This window comes from Xenia sp. Carnegie-2017, unplaced genomic scaffold, assembly GCF_021976095.1.
Source record: "Xenia sp. Carnegie-2017 unplaced genomic scaffold, XeniaSp_v1 HiC_scaffold_24, whole genome shotgun sequence".
In the NCBI taxonomy this organism is placed as follows: domain Eukaryota; kingdom Metazoa; phylum Cnidaria; class Anthozoa; order Malacalcyonacea; family Xeniidae; genus Xenia; species Xenia sp. Carnegie-2017.
Window position 1 is genome coordinate 648,062 of NW_025813487.1, and position 24,151 is coordinate 672,212.

The 24,151-nt window shown below is 35.2% G+C and overlaps 3 protein-coding genes and 3 long non-coding RNA genes across 17 annotated transcripts in view; 4 read left to right on the top strand and 2 right to left on the bottom strand.

The window, feature by feature from the left end:
* LOC124451417 overlaps positions 1-24,151 on the top strand; it is a 115,155-nt gene that overhangs the window by 65,483 nt on the left and 25,521 nt on the right. The window contains exon 1 of one of the 12 annotated variants that reach the window (XM_047002034.1): positions 14,270-14,452. The exons of the other annotated variants lie outside the window; for them this stretch is intronic. The gene's annotated coding sequence lies outside the window, so the exon portion shown is untranslated. Of the gene's footprint in view, positions 1-14,269; positions 14,453-24,151 lie in introns of those variants that run through there. 12 annotated transcript variants of the gene reach the window in all.
* On the top strand, positions 4,014-6,779 carry LOC124451420. The gene is made up of 4 exons (XR_006950452.1): positions 4,014-4,100; positions 5,761-5,837; positions 5,989-6,105; positions 6,587-6,779. It is a non-coding gene; the product is annotated as an uncharacterized LOC124451420 (long non-coding RNA).
* Positions 10,242-12,006, top strand: LOC124451421. Its single transcript, XR_006950453.1, has 2 exons — positions 10,242-10,501; positions 11,634-12,006. It is a non-coding gene; the product is annotated as an uncharacterized LOC124451421 (long non-coding RNA).
* LOC124451423 lies at positions 11,856-12,606 on the bottom strand. The gene is made up of 2 exons (XR_006950455.1): positions 12,524-12,606; positions 11,856-12,136 (listed from the first exon to the last, which is right to left on the bottom strand). It is a non-coding gene; the product is annotated as an uncharacterized LOC124451423 (long non-coding RNA).
* LOC124451419 lies at positions 18,976-19,627 on the top strand. Its single transcript, XM_047002037.1, has 2 exons — positions 18,976-19,156; positions 19,242-19,627. The coding sequence occupies exons 1-2, from the start codon at positions 19,077-19,079 to the stop codon at positions 19,525-19,527; spliced, it is 366 nt and encodes a 121-aa protein (XP_046857993.1). The 5' UTR covers positions 18,976-19,076; the 3' UTR covers positions 19,528-19,627.
* LOC124450359 lies at positions 22,615-24,024 on the bottom strand. The gene is made up of 3 exons (XM_047001015.1): positions 23,940-24,024; positions 23,462-23,860; positions 22,615-23,378 (listed from the first exon to the last, which is right to left on the bottom strand). Exons 1-3 carry the CDS (start codon positions 24,022-24,024, stop codon positions 22,630-22,632), a joined length of 1,233 nt encoding a protein of 410 aa, XP_046856971.1. The 3' UTR covers positions 22,615-22,629.

Consider the following 24,151-nt stretch of genomic DNA (forward strand, 5'->3'; position numbering starts at 1 on the left):
TATGCGTATAGATGTTTAAAACTTAATGTGAAATTATTTTTCAAACAATTTTACGTTCAATTTTAAACATTTTTGGGAAAACTTTTAGTCATGCATTGTTGCATCACCTGCATGACCGCTGGCGTCGCCACTGGCTATAATTTCATAAAGTCGGTGTCACCACTGTTGAAAGTAGTATTAAGTTACTGTTAGACTTATTTTATTGGTGGGTTTATTTTGATATGATAAGTACATGGTTGGCACTTAGCACATTTGGACTTGGGATTACGTTGTCTAACGGACAACTTGTAATCACGTTATCAATAAATAACTATATAAAAAACAAGAGGCATTCACGCTTTTTAAAACCCCATTTCGGTCCTCTTCTGCTTTTTAACATGCTCTGAAAATGACTTCTGAAATTGAGGAAGATTAGACAAACGAACTTGTCAATGTAAATTTGCAACAATCAGCTGAGGTGAGCATTGTCCTTTCATCATTTTTCAAATTTCTCTGAATGAATTCTAAGATTATTCTAAAGAAATACTAAATATCTTCATTTAGGAAAAATGGAGTGCCATATTTAGACGAAAACGACCATCACCATCTCTGAATGCCAATGCTCCACCGAGATTGATGACGTATCAGACAATCCTATTGCTAGAATTGAGGATGGTATCAACCAAATTCTAGTCAGATTACAGGCATTAAACATGGATGGTGTTGTTAGAAGAAGATCAAGCCAAAATCCCATAACAACCGAGATAGAAGCTGTTGGCGATGCTGGTGTGAAGGCTGCCAGCAATTTGGTGAAATTGTCCAATTGCGAACAATTACAAGTCGATATTCTGACAGATGGATGTCGCGTAACCTGTGTTCCTTGCCACGAATATATCAAAGGAAATCCTATTTTAAAAATGCAAGTGATTGCTAATTGTAGAATACAAAGTTTATAGATGTAATTTGATTAACACATTTCCTTAACTTTTAGGAATGGTCTAAACAAGTCCTGGGGCCTTGGTCTGATCTATGATGTTGCTCGGACTGAAAAGTACTCACAAGGATCCAACCAAGAATGGTACAGTTTTAAGAACAATATCCTCGAACATGTCAACTGTAGTTCAACGCGAAATGCTGGTCAATTCCATATGAAGGCCTTACAGTATCATTTGAGTCAGAAACAACGAAAGGAAAGAAACATTGACGCTAACGTTAAGCTGGTGTCTGCAGGAATAGAAATATGTAAGATCAAGACTGCGGCTTTATCGTACGAGTCATTGGTAGCATTCCTTTCCTTTTGTGGAGTAGACGTTGGGACTATCGGACATGGAAGGTTTGATTTTAAGGGTTTTTTTTGTATCGCAGGTATTTTGTCATTAATCTCAGCTGTCTATCTTCCAACATTATAGAAAGCAGTTACCAAATATCATAAAGGCTGCATATGTCCACGTCATTAAGCAAGCGGTATCGTTTCTACAAAAACCTTTGGTAAATACTAGATTGTCGCCCTACTTTTCAGTTGCAACAGACAAATCTACTCCTCACAGAGACACGAATCAGGCCATAATGATCTTTTTACCGGTGAATGGTAAACGCACTGCGATGCCAATTGATGCTCCACTAGTGTACTAGTACAGAGATGCAGATTCCGATGACGAAGACACTATTAGAGGAGGTTATGGAGAAGATCTTGCCGTACAAGTAATTGAAATTTTAAAACGATCATTGCAGCTAACTAGCTCGGATTTAAGGTTGTTGCGAGGTAGGATGTTATTATGAGAGCTGACTGAGTCGATGTGTAAGTAATTTGCTAAACACGTTCTCCATTTGCTTATTTTCATTTTCTAATTGCTTCTTTTTGTTCATGCTGATGGACAATACTAAGCGAGTACATTTCAAACGAAACTATACGAGCTTTTGGGGATGCATCAAAAACCAGATCCATAGTTTCTTCTTCCTTGGGATGCATCCCAGTGGCTAGACCTAGCGATCGTTGAGCTACGTGAAAACTCCTTGTCTTCCAATTTTATCAAGCTTATCATCAAACGCTCTAATCGCTTGCACACATTATTTGGAAGTGGCCGAGGACATGCCGAGTACAAGACGTATTCCGAAATTCAAGGATTAAAAGCGCTCGAAACTGTGACATATGAAACCACGCGATTTTCTAGTTCTGCTTTCGATCAATGGAAGAAAATTTACAATAGTTATCCTACTTTGGTTACGACATACAGTGCAAATCGAGAAGATAAAAAGGATGATTGTGAGGAGACAAAATACCAACTCAGAGGTCAAGATTTTGCTATAGATCTATGTGCAATAATTGATGTGTTTCAGCCAGTTGTTTCGTTAATGATCAAAGGTCAGAGTTTAAACGTGCCTCCCTGGAAAATTGTTGCTGGGTTTCCGATAGTCATTGATATCTTGGAGAATATCAGGACAGAATTAAAGCGAGTTAAGGACGGAGATGTTGTAAAACCAGCTGAAAAGCTGTTGCCAAGACTTGCAAAACATTGGCAAGAATTGATAAAAGAAGAAGTTGAAGAATGTTCGTTTCAAGGAATACAAGTCTACGAAGTATGGCTAGTAGTCAATGAGATTGAGCAACTCGTCGAAGGACCGTCTACAGACAAGACAGGGAAACAACATAAGAGAAAGACTATTACTTGGGAGGCACGATCACCAAATCATTGCCTAGATGGTCTTTATCAACTCACAGAAGATAATCCAATGTGTCAGGCATCTCGCTACAAAAACATTAAGATCGACAACATCACTAAGTTAGAAGCTGTGTTTGACATTGAGGGACTAACAAAGCTTCTTTGTCATTTGTCTCACGTAAATGGGCGGATCAAAGTCAGCAGGGCTGGAAGACATCTTTGGGATCTTCGTGGGAAAAGAGAGTTTGCCGATTTTTTCAAGTATATTTTGGGAATATTTATCTTGGCCTTACTATGTGTAATAACTTTATCACATGACTCTCTTACCTAATTTTTCTACATCTTCATGTTTTAGGTATGTTTGCCAATTGCCTCATGTCATGCAGCGACGAACCATTACTGAAACTGTTGCCGCAAAGCAGTTATAGTGTCTTGGAGCAATTTAAAGAAACTGTGATGAGAATGGTCTGAGAAGGTTTTGGTAACTGTCGTTCGTATATGTTCATCGATGAAAAGGACCAACCAGTGACAGAATTTGAAATGGACAAGCTAATTTCCCTTAAATGCATTGAGGATCCTGCACTAGATTTGTGGTTTACTCTGAAATTTTCTTCGGGAAAGCAGTGAAAGCAAGGATCAACAAAGAATTTGTGTGCACCAGCATTTACACAAATGAAGATATAATAAAGTCAATTGGCCAAGAAATGTGCATTGCCCTTGACGTAGCTCTTTCCAAAAGTGGTTGTGAGGCTATAGTAGAAGGTTTTTATAGTCTTATGGGTTCTCACAAGAAAACTTGAGGCCAATCTAATGAGGTTTTGGTTCATAGATCTATAGTAGATTGGTGCGTTCCCCATCCCGTTTCATGTCCTCGTACCATGAGAACCATTGCAGAAATTTATACAAACGGTGATGAAGACTATAAGCTACCAAAGCATCGGCTACCATATTTTAAAGAAGACAGAACTTCAAATTTTGAAGTGAGCAAAGTTGTGCATAGAGTGAGGCATGAGCTTCCTCGATGTCCACATGTTTTGAATGAAAATGATTTTGGTGAACTATGACGGAGTTGAACTCACTCAAGGATTTATAGTTTTAAATGCGATATTTTATCTTTTAGTTTTTACTTTATCTGTACACTGTAAATGTACACTGTAATTGTAAATGCTTGTTGCCATTGCAAACTATTCAACAAACACGCAAGAGCTTAAACAAAGTTAACTACTGCGTTATTTAAGGAATACTCAGCACCCCATGCATCATTGAATTACCCTGCCACGCCCACAAATATGGCGGAATTTCGCCACGCTCAAATATGCCTGGTGTGCAGTAATATTTTTAAAAAAAATCTTCGGTGTGCAGAAGACATACTTTCCAGCCTGGATCATTTGTACTTTGCTTAAAGTTTTCTCTTATGCCAAAGAAGACAAGTACCTCCAAAGTTTGAACGCTTCTACCAAGGTATTTATATAAACAACTAATATTTGAAATACCATCAATCAATTTTCTATAAAAGCGATTGTGTTAAGTAGCGTAGTCAGTTCTCAAGTTTAGTCACACTATGAAAATTTTGGAACTTTATGATCATTTATTTCTTTGGAAACCTTTTGTTTTCATCGAGAGTCTTTTACTGATCATCAGAAAGTTGAATAAAATCAATTGTGTTTTTTTAATGTACACCGTGAATGTTTAACGACATCAAAACTCAATGTTCTAAAGCTATTCATCCGACATCACCATTTACTTGATAAAAACTTAAACAGAGAATATTGTTATAGTTCATAGCTCGACAAAATAATGCGAACATTCATCGACATTCATTCATTGTCATTGATAACTCGTAGCAAAATTCTTTCATTTTCCTTATTTTGGTCGTACTATTTGTGTAAATTTTATGTGAACTCTTCGAGAGTAGCTTTTAAATAATTCTTTGCATAGCCATAGTTTATCGCTAGTTTTGAAAGTATAACTGAGTTGATATTACTTTAATTACCTTGTTGAATTTTTGTTTTAAATTTTTCATGTGAGATTCAAAATTTTGCTAAAAACCAATTGTTTTGTGCATATGAACACCTTCACTGCCCCATTCATATAAATACAAAAACAAATAGTTCACCTTAGATAATAAACACAAAAGAACATATAAAGTGTGAACGGACTATTAAACAGACAGTTGTAACATTTTGAAAGATCCAAAACATTCTTTGATGATTTTCTTTCCTCCACATATGTATAGTCTTGTAGTAACAATGGAAGTATTAAATGGCCGTAGGATATTTAGCTGTATTTAAGAAGTTGATATTGTCATATTTTTGTAATGTACCAGAATCAAGAAATATAAAATTTCATGATGCCTATTTTGTATTATTTTCTGATCAAAATAATGCAAGCTGATTGATGAAGGGTAAGTATACTTGTTAGTAAAATATTTTTTTATATAAAATTCTTTGTAGCATAACATTTCTTTTTCCGTTAATACAATACAAATAGTAGAGTAATTTGATATGGATATGGTTTCAAATTCCATTCCATTGATGTAGACATAGTTTTAAACTTATGTCATAAGTGATAAATCACTGGAAAATACTAAAAGACATGAATACAAACACAAATCTGTATTTTACTGTACATATTATCAATGCATTATTTGATAATAAAGTGCATTTGAAAACATTTTCTTGTCTGCATTCTCAGATATTCAAACTCTAAATATATAGTTTATTTATCTGTTCTAATTTGTCATGTGAAATTTTAAATTTTAAAGATGGCATTCATATCAGTAGCCACTGGTCTGTACTAATATATAATAGTTTGGTTGTAATAAAGTAAATGATTTAAACCTGGGAGTATTGTTACATGTTTGTAGATGTAGATCATTCAGATTTGTGCAGTTATGAGAAGGATTATTGTTGTTGATGTTAATTGATATTTTGTAATTCTTAGTGGTAGTCATCTCCAGAATAAAGAGTGGAGTAAAAGTCAGGTTTTCCATATTTGTTGTCAGGTTCATACGTCATCATATATTGTGTGTACAGGAAATTTGTCTGTGTGTGAATGTCAATTGTGTATTGTCATCATGGATTAGTCCAAAGTAATGTTTTTAGTTGCTCATTTTTTTCAGGTTATTGCTGCCACCCTGGGGCGTGCACATAATCATGACATAACTGGACCCAGTCCTTCCAACCGATTTATATAGAGGTGAAATCTTGATTTGTTTCTGTCTATCAGTTTCTTTTTTTCCTCGGGGGGGGGGGATTTTTATGGAATGAGGGGGAGCTTACAATCACAACAAAGTAGAACCTTTCGAAATATTTGAGATATTTTGTAGTTATTTTTACTTTTATTTAAGGTTTGAGAAATTGGCGATAAACTGTCGACATGATTACGATTCTTTACAAAGTTCTTTCAAACATGGTAATCCTCCTCCACGTTATCATTATGAAAACAGAACATTTCATAACGTCAGGTGATTATTATCTTACTGTGTTTATTTTAATCTTTAAAAAACCATTGAGTGAATGTATTTTCTCTTTTCTTTTATTTTGAGGGGATTTTGAATAAATTTCAAACTAGAAATAGCATTTTACATTCTGCTATTAATGTCAATTGAGATTTCATAATTTGACATAATTTCTTTCAGTTTTGGACAATGTGGGGTGGGCTTAGGATAAATAGGGTTTTGATAATACTTAAGGTAAGGGATGTGTTAGGGTGAGGAACAGTGTGCGAATTAGTTCATAAAAAACGATGTGCAATTTTTTTGACAAAAGTGTTTCTTTAGAGCCATCATCAAATCGATATTACGTTAATTATTATATAGCGCTAATTGCTAAATTAATATTTTTAAACGTGAACAAATTCATATGATTTACGATAGTTTTTTGCGTTAAAACCGCTGATTTTTGCACATCGTTTGAAAAAGTGATGTGCAATTGTTTTCATTTTAGCTAAAACGGTGTGCAAAATGCACATTGCACACCGTTAATTCGCACACTGTTGAGGGAGAAGGAGAAGAGTCATGGTGATGGTGTGCAACGCTTTCTCACCTATCTAAACCCTGTGTAACCCTTTCTTACCTATCTAAACCCTGTGCAACGCTTTCTTACCTATCTAAACCCTGTGTAACCCTTTCTCACCCATCTAAACCCTATGTAATCCTTTCTTACCTATGTATTTAAACCCTACAGTAGCGACCTCGAGTAACATGACTTGACTCGCGAGTATCGAATGAGCTATATGTCGGCTACACATGTATGAATGCAGATGTGCGTCGTTTTTTTACCAGCGTCAAACTTGTTTGATCGATTAAACTCTTTAGTCTATACAAAAAAGTATATCACAGTTCATCTCCACGGTTCACGAGAGAGAAGTTTGCTTATTTGTTATCATTTCTATTTTGCTTCTTTTCATGATGCAATGGGCAAAGGCTTTTTTCGCCACAATTGTTGGATTTTTACTTGTTTCTTTAAAAAAGTAAATATTAAATCTCTGGATATTTACGGATATTCTGTAATTGAGTTTCATATTAAATTTCAAAAAGACTCAAGTCTGCATAGGTTTGGTAAATGAAAACAAACAATATTGTATAGAAATTACTTTAAGTAACCTTTTTGTGATGTTCTGAAGTGCAACTGCATCAAATACTTGTAAAGTTGTAGCACATTTTGATTTTGTTGTATTGATATATGAATTGGGCGAAATGCAAATAATCATCAAAACACTTATGCTTCCAATAGTGTTTATAAGTCATTTGTAGTTTTAATACTTCTACCCTTCTTTTTCACTTTGTTTTGTTTTTCCTATATTTGCAAATAAGTACACAATTTGAATGATTAACACAGTTTTTACCTCAATAATAATATCATAAGCAGTTGGTAGTGCATTTTGTTCTCTGAGTATCCACATCTGGTGTTTTGTTCATACAAGAATGATGAAGTGCAAGTAGATATGTCATAGCAAGGCAATATAACCAAATCAATCAAATACCTATAGTGTACTTTTATGCTAGAAGCTTAAAAGCTTTTTAGAAATTACAAAGTTATTGGATTATATTAACCATATATCATCAATCTCATGAAAAGAAATAAGAAGCAAAAAATTTGTAGGAAAGCTTTGAAAAGTGAAAAACTTTTCTTTAAAAAAGTAGCAATAATGCATATGATAAATCTCCATTCTGTACTTTACTAGGTAAATAAGCTCAAACTGTTTCTCAAAGCAAAAACTGTTATAATGAAGAAATATACAGTACAGTAACTTTAAAAGTTTCATCACTGAGTCTTTAATGCTTCAGTGTAGTGCATTAGATATTAGTAACATTTATACAACACTCAACTAAAATATTTTGATAAAGATATGACATGATTTAAACATTAAGTTATATAAAACCCAATGGCTTATACAGTTTGATGCTTCATATCTGCATCAAGTCATCAATCTCAGTACAAATGATTACATAGACACAAACTTTATGGCTTTCCCATTTTATATCTTTGTGAATTGACAATTCATTAAGCATCAAAACACACACAACCTTGCCATCTTTCTTTGGTTCATGAACTTTAACTTCAAAGCATTCAAGTCATCCTTAGTGAATCCATTGTCTCCATCCATAGAATTTGACCATGATCAAGTTAAATAACTCTGGATAGGGCAGACAATAAATCAATTATCTTTACAGCATTATCATTTTTTTAAGACTCTGCCTGATCAATAACATCTTCCAGTCATCTTTACTCCTTGGTCTTCCCTGCATGTTGTCAGCAAATAGAACATAACAAGCTCTGCTCCAAATCATGGGTACTCTTGAGGCTGATCATTTCGTTTTGATACTTACTCACAGAGCAAAATGTGTGCAGGGTCTTTTTTGCTTTAGGGAAACTATTTTGCAAATAGATGGGTAAATTTACGACTTCATGCATTAAAAAATGACAGAAAAGTATGCAGAATTTTATAAACAAAAACAGGAAAACATCAGTGTATTTGGCGTTCAAGTCAGTCTTAAAAAATACGATCTTTAATATGTATTTTATGGCTTTTCAAGTGCATGTATAATTGCTTTTCAATCGTTGACGGACTAACAAAACAAACAACTACCTCACCTGTGAGAAGGGATATGTTCCTTTTTGTGGAAACTACGACATCCAACAATTGAACGATTGAAGTGTTGGCATTATAAAAGAAATGCTAAAAAAGAATCGTCACGGAATATGGAACTAACGATATCCATATTCTGTGATATCGTGTTGGTTTTTGAAAAATTCGGGAGGTCGAGAATATTATTTTTCTGCAAAGCGATCATTTCAGCGGAAATACGTACGTTGGCCGCCATTTTTTTGGCGACCTCGCCCCAGTGAACTCGACATTTGAATAACTGGAATGATAACCGAAGCCAAAAATTGAAGCCAAAAAAATATTTGTTGTCATCATTCGTCATCACACGTCAGGCTCTAGTCTCTCGCGTGTTCATTTTAATTTTTTTTAATCATTTGTCCCTTGGTAATGGTAGAGTTCAGATCTTGATCAGAGCGTAAATATAACGAAATTTTTGGAATGAAAAGGTTCACGGAAAGTGAATCAAAGTGATAAATCGAGAAGCAAGGTGAGATGAACTTAGCCGATCTGCTTTTACGCTGCGGTTCTCCTTTAAAACATATCAAAGTCTTTAAGGATATTCAATTACTGATATCGAGATGACAACCATTTAGTATTTCAAGCACTATCAAAATCGATGAAAGATACAATCGCCCTGTAAAAAGTAAAATGCGAGTTATAGACTCAACATTTTTTATGAACCTGGATACTCAAGTTTCTTTTTTATTCGGAAAAACAGATCTTTAAATCCATTGAAACGACAAAAAAAGACAAACACTGTCTGACACCGTTTGAAAATTTACCTTCCGACGAAAGAAAAATTTATGCTTGAATATTTTCTCGTCATATTTTCTTATTGTATTGCCTTTTTAGCATAAAGTGTAATTTTCAGTTGGCTTTTCCTCGTTAAAAGTTGTAAGTTACAACGAACTCACTGTAGTAAAGTTTTAGCTGTAAAAAATAACCTTTTGCGAAGAGTTGGCCTAGTGTGTTGTTTGTTGTGATGTTGTTTATATGTTTATGCTTTTGCAGTTTGTATTCAAATTTATATTGGCCGTGTATGTTTGGCACTCAGGGGAATGAAACTGACGTACAAACCGCGTGAATATTCGACTTTGAAGGACTGGAACTGACGTACAAACCGCGCAAGAGACTAGGACTTTGGCTTCAATTTTATATCTATAAAATGTATTGTAGTTATCATTCCAGATATATATATATGGAGTTCACTGCCTCGCCCCAGTAAAGTTAGCCGCTCCAGTTATTATAGAACTCAATCGATAATACTGGCAACATAAATAAAATGTCTGAAAGAAATACATATTTCACTCGTGCATTAGGTTGGATTTTAGCAATTGTTGCGAAGATAATATTTTGAAAGTTATAATCGTATTGTGCAAGACAAGGCGCGCTTTTTTTAAAGGTCTGTCTCGAATTCGTCGTCAATGTCATCATCTAAAAACTCCTCTTTCTCAACATCATTGTCGTCATCAAGATCTACATTCGTGCATGCAGTACACGACCATACATCTGTGTACTTCACTCCGGCTTTGTTACATGAACAACGTTGGGAGTTACAGCCACGTTGCAGCCAGTCTTACAACGACAATGAGCGTTATCAAGTAGGGAATTCGGCGCTAGGGGAATGGTCATCCATACGATTTCAGACTTGCAGTTTCCCGTCACTCGTTTGCCACCCATTTTCATCCGGAGGAGTAATATCCATTTGTGGTTGTAAACAGAAAGGCCAAAGCGCGGCTTGGTACAAAAATGTAAGTTCCATAAACTTCCATTGCTAATCAAGAGTTAGTGCAAATATTGCTAAAGTCATTCTTATGCATGAGTCAATTCCAAGAGTTACCATCCCCCCCGGGAATATGGCCGGGCATTTGATTTTTTTCGTTTTAATATTTCAATTTCCCCGCTGCCGGGGAAAGGCAAGAAGGCAAATACTCAGCCCCCGGGCAAGCTGTCAATGGCAAATGCCCCGCTCCGGGACCAATTAATTTTAAATTACGAAAAGTAGGAACACTTTTTAATACTTTATTAAACAAGATATATGAGAGATCCTATAAAAAATAAATGTAGTAAAAGAAATTCGTTCCTGAGTTACTTTCCCTTGCTCCGCTTTTCTGTTGTTGCTTTTGCTTTTCCAGCACCTCTTTTCCTGTTCACAGAAATTTGCGTCAAGTATTGAAACCTCAATTTAACATCCTTGGTTGACAGCAAACATTTCTTGGCAAGCATGCTTATGTCAGTATCCTCTACACATCCACCACTGTGATTCTTGTGAAAGTCTGCCAGTATTTCAGACGGCGGCGGGCTCCTTATAGCTTTGCCAACTGCATATATATTTAGCAGCTCTGACACATCGGTGACATAATGCCCATAGCAAACTCCCGTGCATGTTTCGCAATCCTCCCCTCCCCAAGGTCTCTTTACATCAGAAACTGGGTAAGGAAAAAACTACACGATGGTCCGTCTGGATACCAGAAGATGGGAATCGGTACTTAATGTTGCGATTAATAGAAATCAATAGTCGCGACTCGCGTACTTAAATGGTATCAAATCCCCGGGGGTATTATTGCCGGAGTAAATACCCGGCTCCCGAGCATCTCTTTTACGAGCAAATTCCCGACCCCCGAGAAAGGTCTCCAGGGCAAATGCCCAGGGGTATCCGGGGATGGTAACGCTTGGAATTGACTCATGCATTATTGCATTCTGTATACAACTGAGAGGTATTTTGCAAAAAGAAGTTAAAAATCTCAGTTAAGAAGCATAAAATCTCAAAACACCAAGCTAGAACTCAACATTATATGATTCTTAGAACAAACTTAGCTACTATTTGTTTACAATATGTCAGAAGTGGTGAACTTTTGTATTTTTCAACAATCTCTTTCATAGGTTGTGATGATTGTTAATCTTCAGTTAAGGCTTTATGCTCAAGATCATGTTTTACAGTTCAAGAAAGAATATTTTTCAGTGAGCCATTTCCGAAGCCAGAAAGCTGGGGTTTTTTGCTTGGGTTGAAACTTGTTTTATTGTAAATTTGATTAGCAAGGACTTTCATAGATAAAAGTTGTCTTTGTCATACCATGAAAAGGAGAGTGAAAGAGTTCTGGCACATTGATTGAAAAAGTGATCCTGTATATATATTTCTCAACAAGAAATGTAGTTATGATTCTGATCTATACATACTAATTTCCTAATTTACTCTGTGTCCTTTGATAAAAGTTTATAATGTTGATTTAAAATAAAGAATATCTGAATTATTTTTGAAGTCATTCTTTATATAATCAATGCATGGAAACAGCCATTAAAGATTGTTTTGGGACATCAGTATGTAATAGAGACAAGATCCTCTGGTAGAAGTAAGTGAGCAAGCACTTTAATGCTTAGTGTAGGTTCTACAAAACCAAAAAAATGTTGTCCTTCTATATTTAAAAAGAGAAATTTCAGAATTCTACTCTTCCAAAGTAAAGAATGGACTTCACTTATCCTATGTGGAGTGACCTTGTAGAAGAAGTGGTCAAAACATTGAATCAAAGTAATTTTTGTGTTTAGTGAGTCTAATAGCCTGATAGCAATACTTTTAAAACTTTATTTTTGATCTTGCATCACTTAAAGCAGGTTAATCACAAAAGCATGTACTTTATGGAACCTGTAACATAGCTGTAAGCTGCTAAATGTTTGTTCTACAATTTTTACATTTATCTTAGGCCTTTGCATAATGATGTGCCTATTTAAAAGCTTATTAACAAAAAATTCTTTAGTGGTAATGATCAATTTCTTACCAAGCTTTAGTGTTTAAGGAAAAACTTGTGGAAAGATGCGTTGCTATCCTTCGAAAAGTGAAGTTGCGCACGATTTAACCATGAGTTCTTAACACTGACAAGATTTAGGTCTAAAACAGGCTTCTCCAATGTTGATACATAAGTGCAAAGGTGACAGTTTAGGTTTGCTTCCAAAATTTTCAACAGAATTCTTCATTTAAAACTTACATTTTACTTGGACTTTATTAAGAATCTCGCCTTTTTGCCACCTTTCAAGATGGCGCCCGTAAATAAATTTGCCTCACCATGACAACGGCAGTTAGATCAAAGAGTTCCGCACAAAAAAAATGGCGACATTCAAAATTGAAGGAGCGAGGAATTTTGAAATTCAACCGCGAAATACTAAAAAACTGCAGCTTTTTAGAAGTGACAATAAAAAGAATATCAAACAGCAAGTGACTTTCTATCTATTTTGAAAATTTTGCGACCTTCCTTGAGGTGTCCAACGAAACTCATTTTTAAAGCATATTTTTGAGGCACAGATCACGGCCTAGATGCCCTTTTACGGATTATGCTTATTTTTAACTTTTTGGTTCCAATTAGTTTTATATGTCTCTTTCGACCATTTTATCATATATATAGTTGTCCAAACTCTTAGGCTCCATATTCAAGTCACTTATGTCTTAAGAGTTGGAGCAGCTAGGACCAACATATTTAATGTTTGTATTCGATAAAAATGGCCCAGGTTTGAGCCACACTAACTTTTTCGTCCTCTCTTAGCTTATGGACAGACCTTTTGTGTTCACTATTCAATAAAAACACGATTCAATTAGAAAAATTTCATTTTGGGGCAACTTATTAAGTGCCATAGTCACGTTTGCTGCTGTGGAGGTTTTGAATTGACGTACGTTTCTAAGGAGGAAATAAATGTTTTCGTTCGGTGTACTTTGCAAGATTTGCATATGTTCAATTAAGAAATAAAAGATGTTTATTGTGGAAATATGAAAACCGAGGAGACCTTAGGAGTACTCGAAAGCAGATCAGAGCAAAAACATCTTTACATTTCTTTTATAAAATAACAATAATGTAATAAAGATAAATTCAAAGCGAAGGTTTTAATATTTTCTCTAACATGTATTCATGATTCATTAGCAAATACTCTTTGATGGATTTAATTCATGATGCTCAGCTATCAACCAATCAACGCAGGCGTTTTATTGTTTTTATTTTATATAATGCAAATTAAAGTTGTCAGTTGTCATTCGGGGAAGAAAAGAATACGAACTTGATTTATTTCTTCCACTATTATATTAAAGTGAAATGAATAAGAAGTGTTTCGAGGAGAACACACTGAAAACTAAGATGGAAACCATTTTGACGTAATTTCTTATTATAGAATATAAGATTGCTAGCTGAATTTTCAGGCTTGCATTAGCTAGTTCTTGTGGAAAGGACCGCATGTAGTGCTCCTGTCATTACGAATAATTTATCTATGTAAAAGTTTATCGTGACTTAACATTCTTCACTTGCAGACCATTTAAGATTTATAAGATATGCTGATTCTATATGTCAAAGAAATGCTAAATACAAATGAGAGGACATAATTTCGGAGAGTTTAGATCAAATGGGTGAACTACAAATGTAAAAACAGCTGTCCATTTACTGAAATCCACTGTTTTTAATTAAAAATTTTTCTTGCTTGGTAACAACAGTTGCTAGTAGCATAACTAATTATTTGCCAACCAATAAGATTCGTTCAATTTCATCAACATTCCTTCTATCTTAGCAACCTGCAGGGTTTGGCTGCGACTCTACGTCTGCTATGATAAGGAGCTTCACAAATTCTAAAAGCAATTACATTGAAACATACAGCATCACTTTTCTCAAGACGTTTTACGGTATATTGACAAATTTCTGATTTGAACAAGTTCTTCACTCCTCTCGACACAGGTACGTCTGATTTACACGAATTTTGCGATATATAAGTAGAGAACAAATTTTTTTAATTGTTTGGTTTCTAATGTCTGATAAAATGACTAACAAAGCGCTCAAAAATATACTGGCGATATTGCCAAAGTGATTCTTGCTGCTCTTATGATAGCTACTAAGTTCGTCTATTCTCACAGGATAAGATTTGTACCGTTATAAATGTCACTATTTTCAGACATGGGATTTCTAGAGAAAAACTGCAGTGATGTGAATCATAACAGGTCCCTGTTAGTGTTATATATTTTATATTAACCGAAACTTGTACTTAACCCTCTAAGGGCCATATGTAGTGAAATGCATCATAATATAACTACTCTATGCTGTCTGCGTTAAAGAACTCGAGAGTAACAAACTTTTAGGCGGACACGCATAATGTGTTTAGCATCGTGTTGTGACTCTCTTGGGGTCAGATGTTTTCTCAATTAAGTGTCGTTTCGTAATTATTGCTCGCGCAAGTAATGGACACTAATAGGTTGAATTGTTTACCATGGCGGTTACTAAATGAAAAATGCAGACATGCGAACAGATAGTGAAAAGGGAAGCTGTAAAGCAGCACATTTGTTTTTATGTAAAGGAAGTTTCGTGTTTGATTCATTTTTAACCTTTTACTTTGTTCCCCATTCGCTGATATATGTGCTTTAATTCCCCTAGTTATTACTGTATTGTAAGTCTACATTATTTAAACAATCTTAGCACAAATCTTCGAATAAAACACTTCAAGTTATTGTAACAAAAAACAATAAAATGGCTGGCAAAAGTTTTAGCTAAGTAAAGGACCGATTACATAAAGGAATTTCAGCCCGGGCTAAGTTTCAGCCAGGGACGTTATAGTATGCTATCAAAATAACCTACGCGATTACATGAGAAGAATTCTATGTAATGTGCCAAATGCATCACTAGATCCGTTACTGGTATCTATCACGTTCTAGTTAGGACGGATTATAGCAAGTTCTTCTTTTAAGTCGATGACCCTTTTCTCCCTAGGTTCCTTCTTCGTCAATTTCTCGCAAAATTGACTGCACATCATGTTTAGGAACTTATATGGGTATACTTGTGTTTAACTGACGTTTAAGATGAACGGAACAATATCCTTTTAAGGTCATCAAGGTCATCCGTCTCAAGGTCATCATAGTTGTAGTAAATATTTCATTGATGGATTAATATCATGATGAACATCGACTTTTAAAAGTTCTTTTGCGTTTGAGATTAACTGCAGAACAGCTTCTTCAAGCTTGAATACTTCAGCAAATCGCAACGTAGTATGGTGAAGAGAATCAATACGAAAAACGCAAAAATCCCGATCTGGACTTCCTTCGAGGTCAACAATACAACCCAAAATAGAGTTGCGAAGGAGACTTACAAAGTATAACTTGTCTGCCATGTTTTAGGTTGTAGACTTGTAGATAAAACAATTGGTTTATTGTGTTTTCATTATTATCACATCAAGAAGATAAATTATAAATAAATTTTAATGTGATTGAGTAAAATTTGATGTTTTGCGAGTCACGAATAATGTTACTTCATCATAATGGAATGTTCAACAACAAAATGAGTTTTAACAGAAATTGTACAAGACAAAATCCAATTATGAAATTGCAGAATGGAATATGATTAAGACAAAATGCACATTGCAAAGGACAAAATGCCCATTAGTAATTGAAAATATATCTATTAATTTTTGGGGGAGATCACCCTCCATACTGTATATTCCTATACTGTGATTTAACTCACTTTAAGCATTCATTTTTTGAAATCTTAAATGCGCTCTGTGGGTGGTTTGTCCCTTATTGGTACCACTAATCTTTTAAATTTGCCTACTGAGACTCAACTACAATGTGTTTCTCATCGTTTCTACACATCTGAGATAAGCATTATCTTATTTTCATTACATTCTTTACTCTTGTGTCTGCAGTGTTCTTTTATCATAAGTAATTATAATTCCGTGTAGTTGGAGTTTGAAAATTATTCATAATTTGCAATGGTTTATTAAATAACAAAGGTTCTTTATAATATGATATAACTTATGCAAAAATCTAGTTGTATGAAATTTTGATTATGAAATGAAAAAAACATTTGCATTTTCGAAAATCGTGTCTTAAGGCATTGACATTCCAATCCTGTCTTAGATAATTATTCCTCAACTCCTGAGTAAAAACTTTTGAAACTTTATTACATTTAGCACGAGTCCTTTGGAATTTGACTTAACTCAATGTTATCATGCACCCTGTATGCGGTACTTTTTATGTATTTTTATTTCTATAACAATTGTTTTTAGTCAATGATGTATACTCAGTTATATACGGTGGCCCATAAGGGACACAATACTTCCATGCAAAATATAATGTTTTTCATTGAACATTTAATATTTCCACGCAAAATACTATGTTTTCCATGGAACATTTAATATTTCCGTGCAAAATACAATGTTTTCCATGGAACATTTAATATTTCCGTGCAAAATACTATGTTTTCCATGGAACATTGTTGCTTCGCCGTACAATATTGCTTGTTTTCCGTGCAACGTTCAAACTTGTGCGCGCGCATGAATTGAATATAATGCAGTTACTTGAAGTTTCGAGGAAATCTATTTGGTAAATCTAATCTTTGAATCTCATAAAACACGAGTCCGAAAGTGGAATTTTTATAGCAAAATGTTCTGCCAAAGTTGTGGAACAAAGCTTTTGGATAAAGCCAAATTTTGCCACAACTGTGGATTTTGTGCATTATCAGATGTCGGTAAGTACACAATCCTATAGTTTATAAAATACAAGTGCACGAACGTTCGTTCAATTGTAAAATGGAAGTTGTTCATTCTACTTTTTATTTATTTAAAATCTTCTTATCTATCCCTATTCTTCTCATATGTTTTCTCATATTTTTGGCTGTTGTATTATTTTCTTAAACAATATATTTCAAACTGTTTTTAAACACAGATATAGGCTCAAAACCTCCAAGCAAGACCATTGTAGTAAAGCCCCTTTCATTTGAAGAGTTTCGTAAGAAGAAAGAGGAAGACAGATCATCAAAATTTAAGCCAAAACCTGGTGGAAAAAAAGCAAAGTTGTCAAAAGAGGTGAAGGTGCAGGTTGGCATTGTGAAAGACAAATATGGAGATGGTGTATTGGTAAGGGTGAAGTCAAGGACAATAACAATTGCAGTTGATGAAGATGTTGATGGAAATGCTCTTCTTGAAAAAGCAATTGATAAACATTCAAGACATCATAAACAATTTAACAAGTATAACAAATATGTTCTTTTGTATAATGACATGTCAATTGTGAGGTATTTACCCCAGACCAACATACCATTTGTGCTTTCAAAATATAAAGAAGATTTGTTGCTGCCATACTCCAAAATGTATTTCTGGCTATGTACAGAAGATGATTTTGAAAATTCCATTTCTGATGAAAGTTCTGACAAGGAACTTGAAGAGATTTCGATGAAGTATCATGAGTCTCAACCTTCAACATCAAAGTCATTGGCCACAACAGGTTGTGGGGATTTCAATGAAGATGCAAGTAATAAAATCCTCCAATCCTCTTCTTTGTCTTCTCAAAGTTCATTTACCTCATCGTCTCAAGTTTGTAGTATGTCACAAGGACAATTGTCTAAGCATGGAATAGAAAAATATCTATTGCAACATCAATGCCCTACATGTCTTGGATACTATTCATGTGCAGACATAGAGGCTCATGCAGACATGTGTGCAGAAAGGTGGATAGACCCAATTGGCAAGTTATCAGATGACGATCAAAATAACCTGGAAAACACACTTATTGCTGAAGAGGAAATTGGACAGCCAACTGTTGCCACTATGCAAGAAGTGATTCATCTAATTCAGGACAATGTTAACAGATTGTCGACCAACAGAGTTACTATTCGTAGGCAATTATCTTTTGCAGATTATGTGGATGCACGGAAACGAAAATGGTTTGCTGAAGGAGGAAATCTTAAAATTTGTTTTGCTGGTGAACCTTCTATTGATGGTGGTGGCCCAAGGAGGGAGTTTTTCACAGGTGAGAAAATCAGTGAAGATTTTTTTCAATTCATACTGTACAACTGTGCAAAGAAACTAATATGTAGTAATTTGAATATTTGTTTTTATACCTTGTTTAATGCTAACTCTGTTTCATTGTATTGACAGATGTCCTACAACACATTAAGTCAACTTTGTTTGATGCAAATTGTTATCCACTGTTTAGTGCACGAGCACTAGCAAATGAAGACTTCATGGTTGCTGGTGAGTTAATATCATCCTCTCTGGCACAGGGAGGACCAGCCCCATGCTTCTTGGCAAAGAATGTATTTAATTATGTGGCTGAAGGGGTAAATAGCATACAGGCCAACAACTGGTTGGAGTTGGTTCATGATGCTAATTTCAAAGATGAAATTGATTAGGTAAAAAATATGCACTCATTGAGAAAAGCAAGCAAATTTCACTTTAAAATATCTCAAAGCTGTGCTTAAAGAATAGAAAAAATTAACTCTCATTTGTTCTACTTATTACCATAGCATTCTTAATTGCATTCAGTTAGTTAAATGTGAGAGTGATGAGGAGCTGAGAACATTGCTTTGCTCAGATGACATGATGAACATTCTGCAATCAATCGGTTACAGGGGTGTTCCCTCCAAGGAGAAATTGGCCTCACGAGACAACATTATTCGGTATAAAACCATAGTCATGTTTTCATACATACAGTTCAATCTACATTGTTCATCTTTTTTGACACATCAATATCTTTTGTTGTAGGTCGATTGTAATTGCAGGAATTGGCCATATGCTGGCAATGATGGACCAATTAAAAACTGGACTTACACTTTTTGGGGTTCTGCAGCAAATTCAACATCACCGGGAGATAATGGCATCAATGCTTACACTGGATGGTGTTGCTAATTTTTGCTTGACTGCAGACATTGTTCTTGAAAATATGACTGTAGAATTTAGCCCGGAAGGAAGCAACAAAAAGCAATTGGAAATAAATGTCCACAAATTTTTTTGTGACTATATTCAAGAATTGGACACAAAAGTTGAATGAGAGATAAATGCAATTGTACCTACTTTAATGGCTTTTGACTATCTTAAACACATTTCCTTTATAGACACTAGCACATCATTAAAAACGCTGTACAGATTCATCACTGGAAGCCACTCTGTAACACCACTGGGAGCAGAAAAGCACATCACTGTCAAATTTAAGCATGGCTGCCCTGCGAATTGTAAATGCCGTAAAACTGCTGCTACATGTGACCCAAGTATCTGCTTTCCAATTCACTTTGATAACACTGGTCAACAAAAAAAAACTTTTTAAAAGGTGTCTGATATTTTTTGACTGATTTACTATATTTTTGCTATGCTAAATCTAGAAATAACATTCATTTTGCTCTAGGAGGTCAAATTTTTTTGCAAATTTGAATTTAAAATTATGCGACTTTAGTTATATTTTTTTAAAACAATGTTTTCAAGATTTACATGTTTTCAAGATGTTTCAAAACAAAATGTCAGTTTTTATCATAAAATTGCAATCTAACAAAGAATATGTACACTTCATGTACAGTACATGTAACTAAAAATGAAAACTTAATGTTTGCATTATTACGGTCTAAATTTTTGTTTTTTTGATTGTCGCGAATGTTTTGGTGCTTCCACATCTCTTTTTACATTCCAACAGTAGTCCGCCATCATCACCATGTCCCACCTTCCCTGGTAGCGTGATTCCATTTCTCTTAAGTCCTGGTGAAAGCGCTCTCCTTGCTCATCGCTTAAAGAGCCAAGATTTTCGGGAAAGCGGTCCATGTGCGAGTACAAGTAGTGCATTTTTATGCTCATATTGCAGCCAAGGTTCCTAAAGGCCACTAACATGTTGGCTACTAGATCTTTATAGTTCTCTGCTTTTGTGTTGCCTAGGAAATTCATCACGACCTGAACAAAGCAATTCCACGCTTGTTGCTCCACAGGATTCATGGTCTCCTCAAACGCGGGAGAGTTTTTGATAAGCTGCCTAATTTGAGGACCATCAAAAATACCAGCTTTTAATTTTTCAGTTGACAAATTGGGGAAGGTTTTACACAGAAACTGAAAACACCGTCCATCTTTATCCAAAGCTTTTGTGAATTGCTTCATCAAACCGAGCTTTATGTGCAGTGGAGGAAATAAAATGCGTCCCCTGTCAACTAGAGGCTTGTTTATCACATTTTTTGCTCTACAAATTTCAAGCTCTTCACGTACTGGCCATTCTTTTTTCACGTAATGATGAGTACGATCTCTACTATCCCAGAGGCATAAAAAGCATGGGTATTTGGTAAATCCAGACTGTTGACCAAGCAAGAAGTTGACCATTTTTAAGTCAACGCAAATCAGCCATTTATGTTGGTCATAAGAAATTTTTCTAGGACGTACTTAATTGCTTCATGCTGTTCTTTTAATGTTGTCGAATGTGCCAATGGCACAGATGCAAATTGATTTCCATTGTGTAACATCACACATTTCAAAGACCTTTTGCTCCTGTCAATAATAAGTCGCCACTCCTCTGATTTATATTCAGGTACTCCGAGATGTTTCAGTAGCTCTACTATGTCATTGCAATAGACTAATTCTTTTTCTTGAGCAAAATATCTTAAAAACTCCTGGTGCCTGGTACGGAAGAAACTTACCTTAACTTTACCATTTAGCATGTTCTTGTCCTTTAAACGAGATGCAAGAAGTTCGGCAGAGTCTTTTGGCAAATTTAAATCGCGAACAAGATCGTTTAGTTCGTTTTGGGAAAACAGTTTTGGCTGCTCATCATTGTCATCGGGAAAGGATGCATCATCGGTAGTGGCAATGCTTTGAGTTTCATCCTGGCTACTACTGTTTTCTTCAATACTTGTATCTTCAAATACAGGTACGGGAATTTCTTCACTATGAGGAGTAGGGCGCATAGCTGACGGTAGATTGGGATACTCCAGTGTTGTGCGATTTTTTTTGTTAATTCCCATGACATTGATAGCACAAAAGTAGCAATCGGTTGTATGATTTGAAGGCTCTCGCCAAATCATGGGGATGCCAAAGTTCATGGACTTTCGAGTGCCTTTGCTCCATTGACGTAGATGCTCTGTGCATCTTTTGCAAACCATGTGAGGTGCCCAACTTTTCTCTTGATCGCCGAGCTTCATGCCAAAATATGCATAGTAAACGCGCTTGATAAAGGTGGTGACAGTATTGCGATTTGGTGCAAATGTGTATTCACCACAAACATAGCAAAAAACATCTGGCTTATTTACACACATTCTTCGAGTCGCCATTGTATACCTGAATATAATAAAAATGAAATTTGTGTACGTTGTCTCCATGAAATTTAAAGTCTGTATAAAAAAATTCGGCACAATTATATCTATGTCCTGCGAACAGTTTTAATCGCGCAGTAATGAAATAATTTGACTTTGAAAACACAGATAAAAAATTTACAATCTACATTTCATCACAGAACATCTCGACAGATGGATACCTAACCAATACGTAAGACTTACCTTCCGCGACTTTTCGTCTGCTTTTAATAACATGAAATAATCATCACTTTGTATGGCTCGTATGTACTCGTATGTCACTCGTATGTACTCGTATGTCAGTCGTATGTACTTGTATGTACTCGTATGTCACTCGTATGTACTCGTATGTACTCGTGTGGTGTTTTAGTCACGATCAAACTTAGACTCCCTAATTAAAATTCAATCAAAAATTGTTTATTCAAATGCTTTCTTCTTTGTATTGCTAGTCCTAAAAAAATTAAATATGTTCAGGTAATAGAACTTCAAACGGTAAATGGTTAATACTTCTGTTGTACCTTTCTCGGGTGTTTAAAAGTTAAAAAATAGAAAATTAACGATAGCTTAAAATGTCGACCTGATCCAGCAAAAACAGTGTTATTTTTGGATTCAGCACATCAAAATTGTCCAAAATCAGTTTACAAAACTGAAACACCAAATTTGCTGTTGACCAGTGTAATACTAATGATTTTGACTTAGCGATGGACAATGCCTTACTGGAGTATTCGGGATTTGGTTTTATATGAACTTGAAAACAAAGTCCTTCAATGTACATATGATATTGCTCTGTTGTCAAAATAATACTTTTTGAAAACTTCTTAAGTACTGCATATTAACTACACATAACTCATCAAATTATCAAAAATATTTGTAGCATCATTATAGTCTTCTGGAAACTCTAGTTGTTGAATGTCCACTAAGTAATTAAAATAGTCTTGGAATATTTTCCCATTTTCAGTTTCTTGCTGTGCAATTCTCATTTCAACTTCCTGCAGCTTCTCATAAGGGACTTGGACTAGACAATCAAAGCCTCCATATTGCTCTGGGATGGAAAACAATATATCAGGTACTCCAGAGAGAGTTTCATGTCTTGACGGTCTTATATGATGTGTATTCCAATATAATTGCACTTCATCAAGAGAACTTTGAACAACTCCATTAAAGGCAAACCATAAACATTGTTTAACATTGTCATCACACAAGTTCAGCTGCCTTTGCTGAACAAAGTCTTTAAAAAACTGGATCCACCAACTTGTGCATGACTTTTCAAGATGTGACCACCAGTTTTCAATTCTCTGATTATGGGTAGATGTCCCGAATGTATGAGCTTGTTCTCCTTCCATTGGCCAACTATCATTGGCTCGAAAATAGCATTGAGCAGCAGCAATCAAACCATTTTCAGTACCACAATCAGATCTTATTTGAAGTGGACAACCTCTGTATCTTCTGACAGCATCCAAGTAGAGCTGTGCAACTGATTCAGGAGCATTGTTTGACTTTACCACTTCCAACCATAAAACCTTCCGGCTGAAGCCATCAACAGCACCATGGATAGGAAAACCAAATGGCTTCAATTTATCATATCCTGTTGGTAGTCAATTATAATTCATATGCTAAATTTTGTCACTGAAGTAAATGTATAAACAAATTTTACATGAAAAAACATACCATCAATATGCCAGCATTGATTGGGACCTTGAGAAATATACTGACGCCTTTGAAGCCTTTTCCTTCTTCTTCTAATACTTGCCTCTGGGTCAAGTTGTCTTAGAATTGTCGCAACAAGTTTCCGGGGAACGTGCACATAATGTTTAATTCGAAGAATGTGCCACATCTTCCGATAACCGGCTAATGAACCTCCAGCAGCTTGCATTTCTTGCCTGAGAAGGGTTGTCACATTGTCCTCAGATATGTTTTCATTTCGACGAGACAAATGATATGATTTCAAACGTCTTTTGAGAGTACGAACAGTCATTTCAATACCATGTTTCTTCATCAGCAAACAAACAATGAGGTCGTATTTATATCCAGCATGAAAATAATTTTCAATAATTTCTCGTTCATTCTCTGTTGTTAACAAAATTATATCGCATTTAAGGCCACATGTGAATAATAAACAGAATTTAGTATTTAAGAAATATCTTACCCGTTTGTGTAATTCCACATGAAGGACAAAACGTAATGTGAACTTGACAAGGAAACTCTACTAAGCAATGTTTACAAGCTGCCATATTGGTTCGATTCGGTTCGATTCTTCGATTCGATGGTTTCGATGGTTTCGATCACAATGTTTTTGATCCATTTCTAGATCTTAATATGCGCGCGCACAAGTTTGAACGTTGCACGGAAAACAAGCAA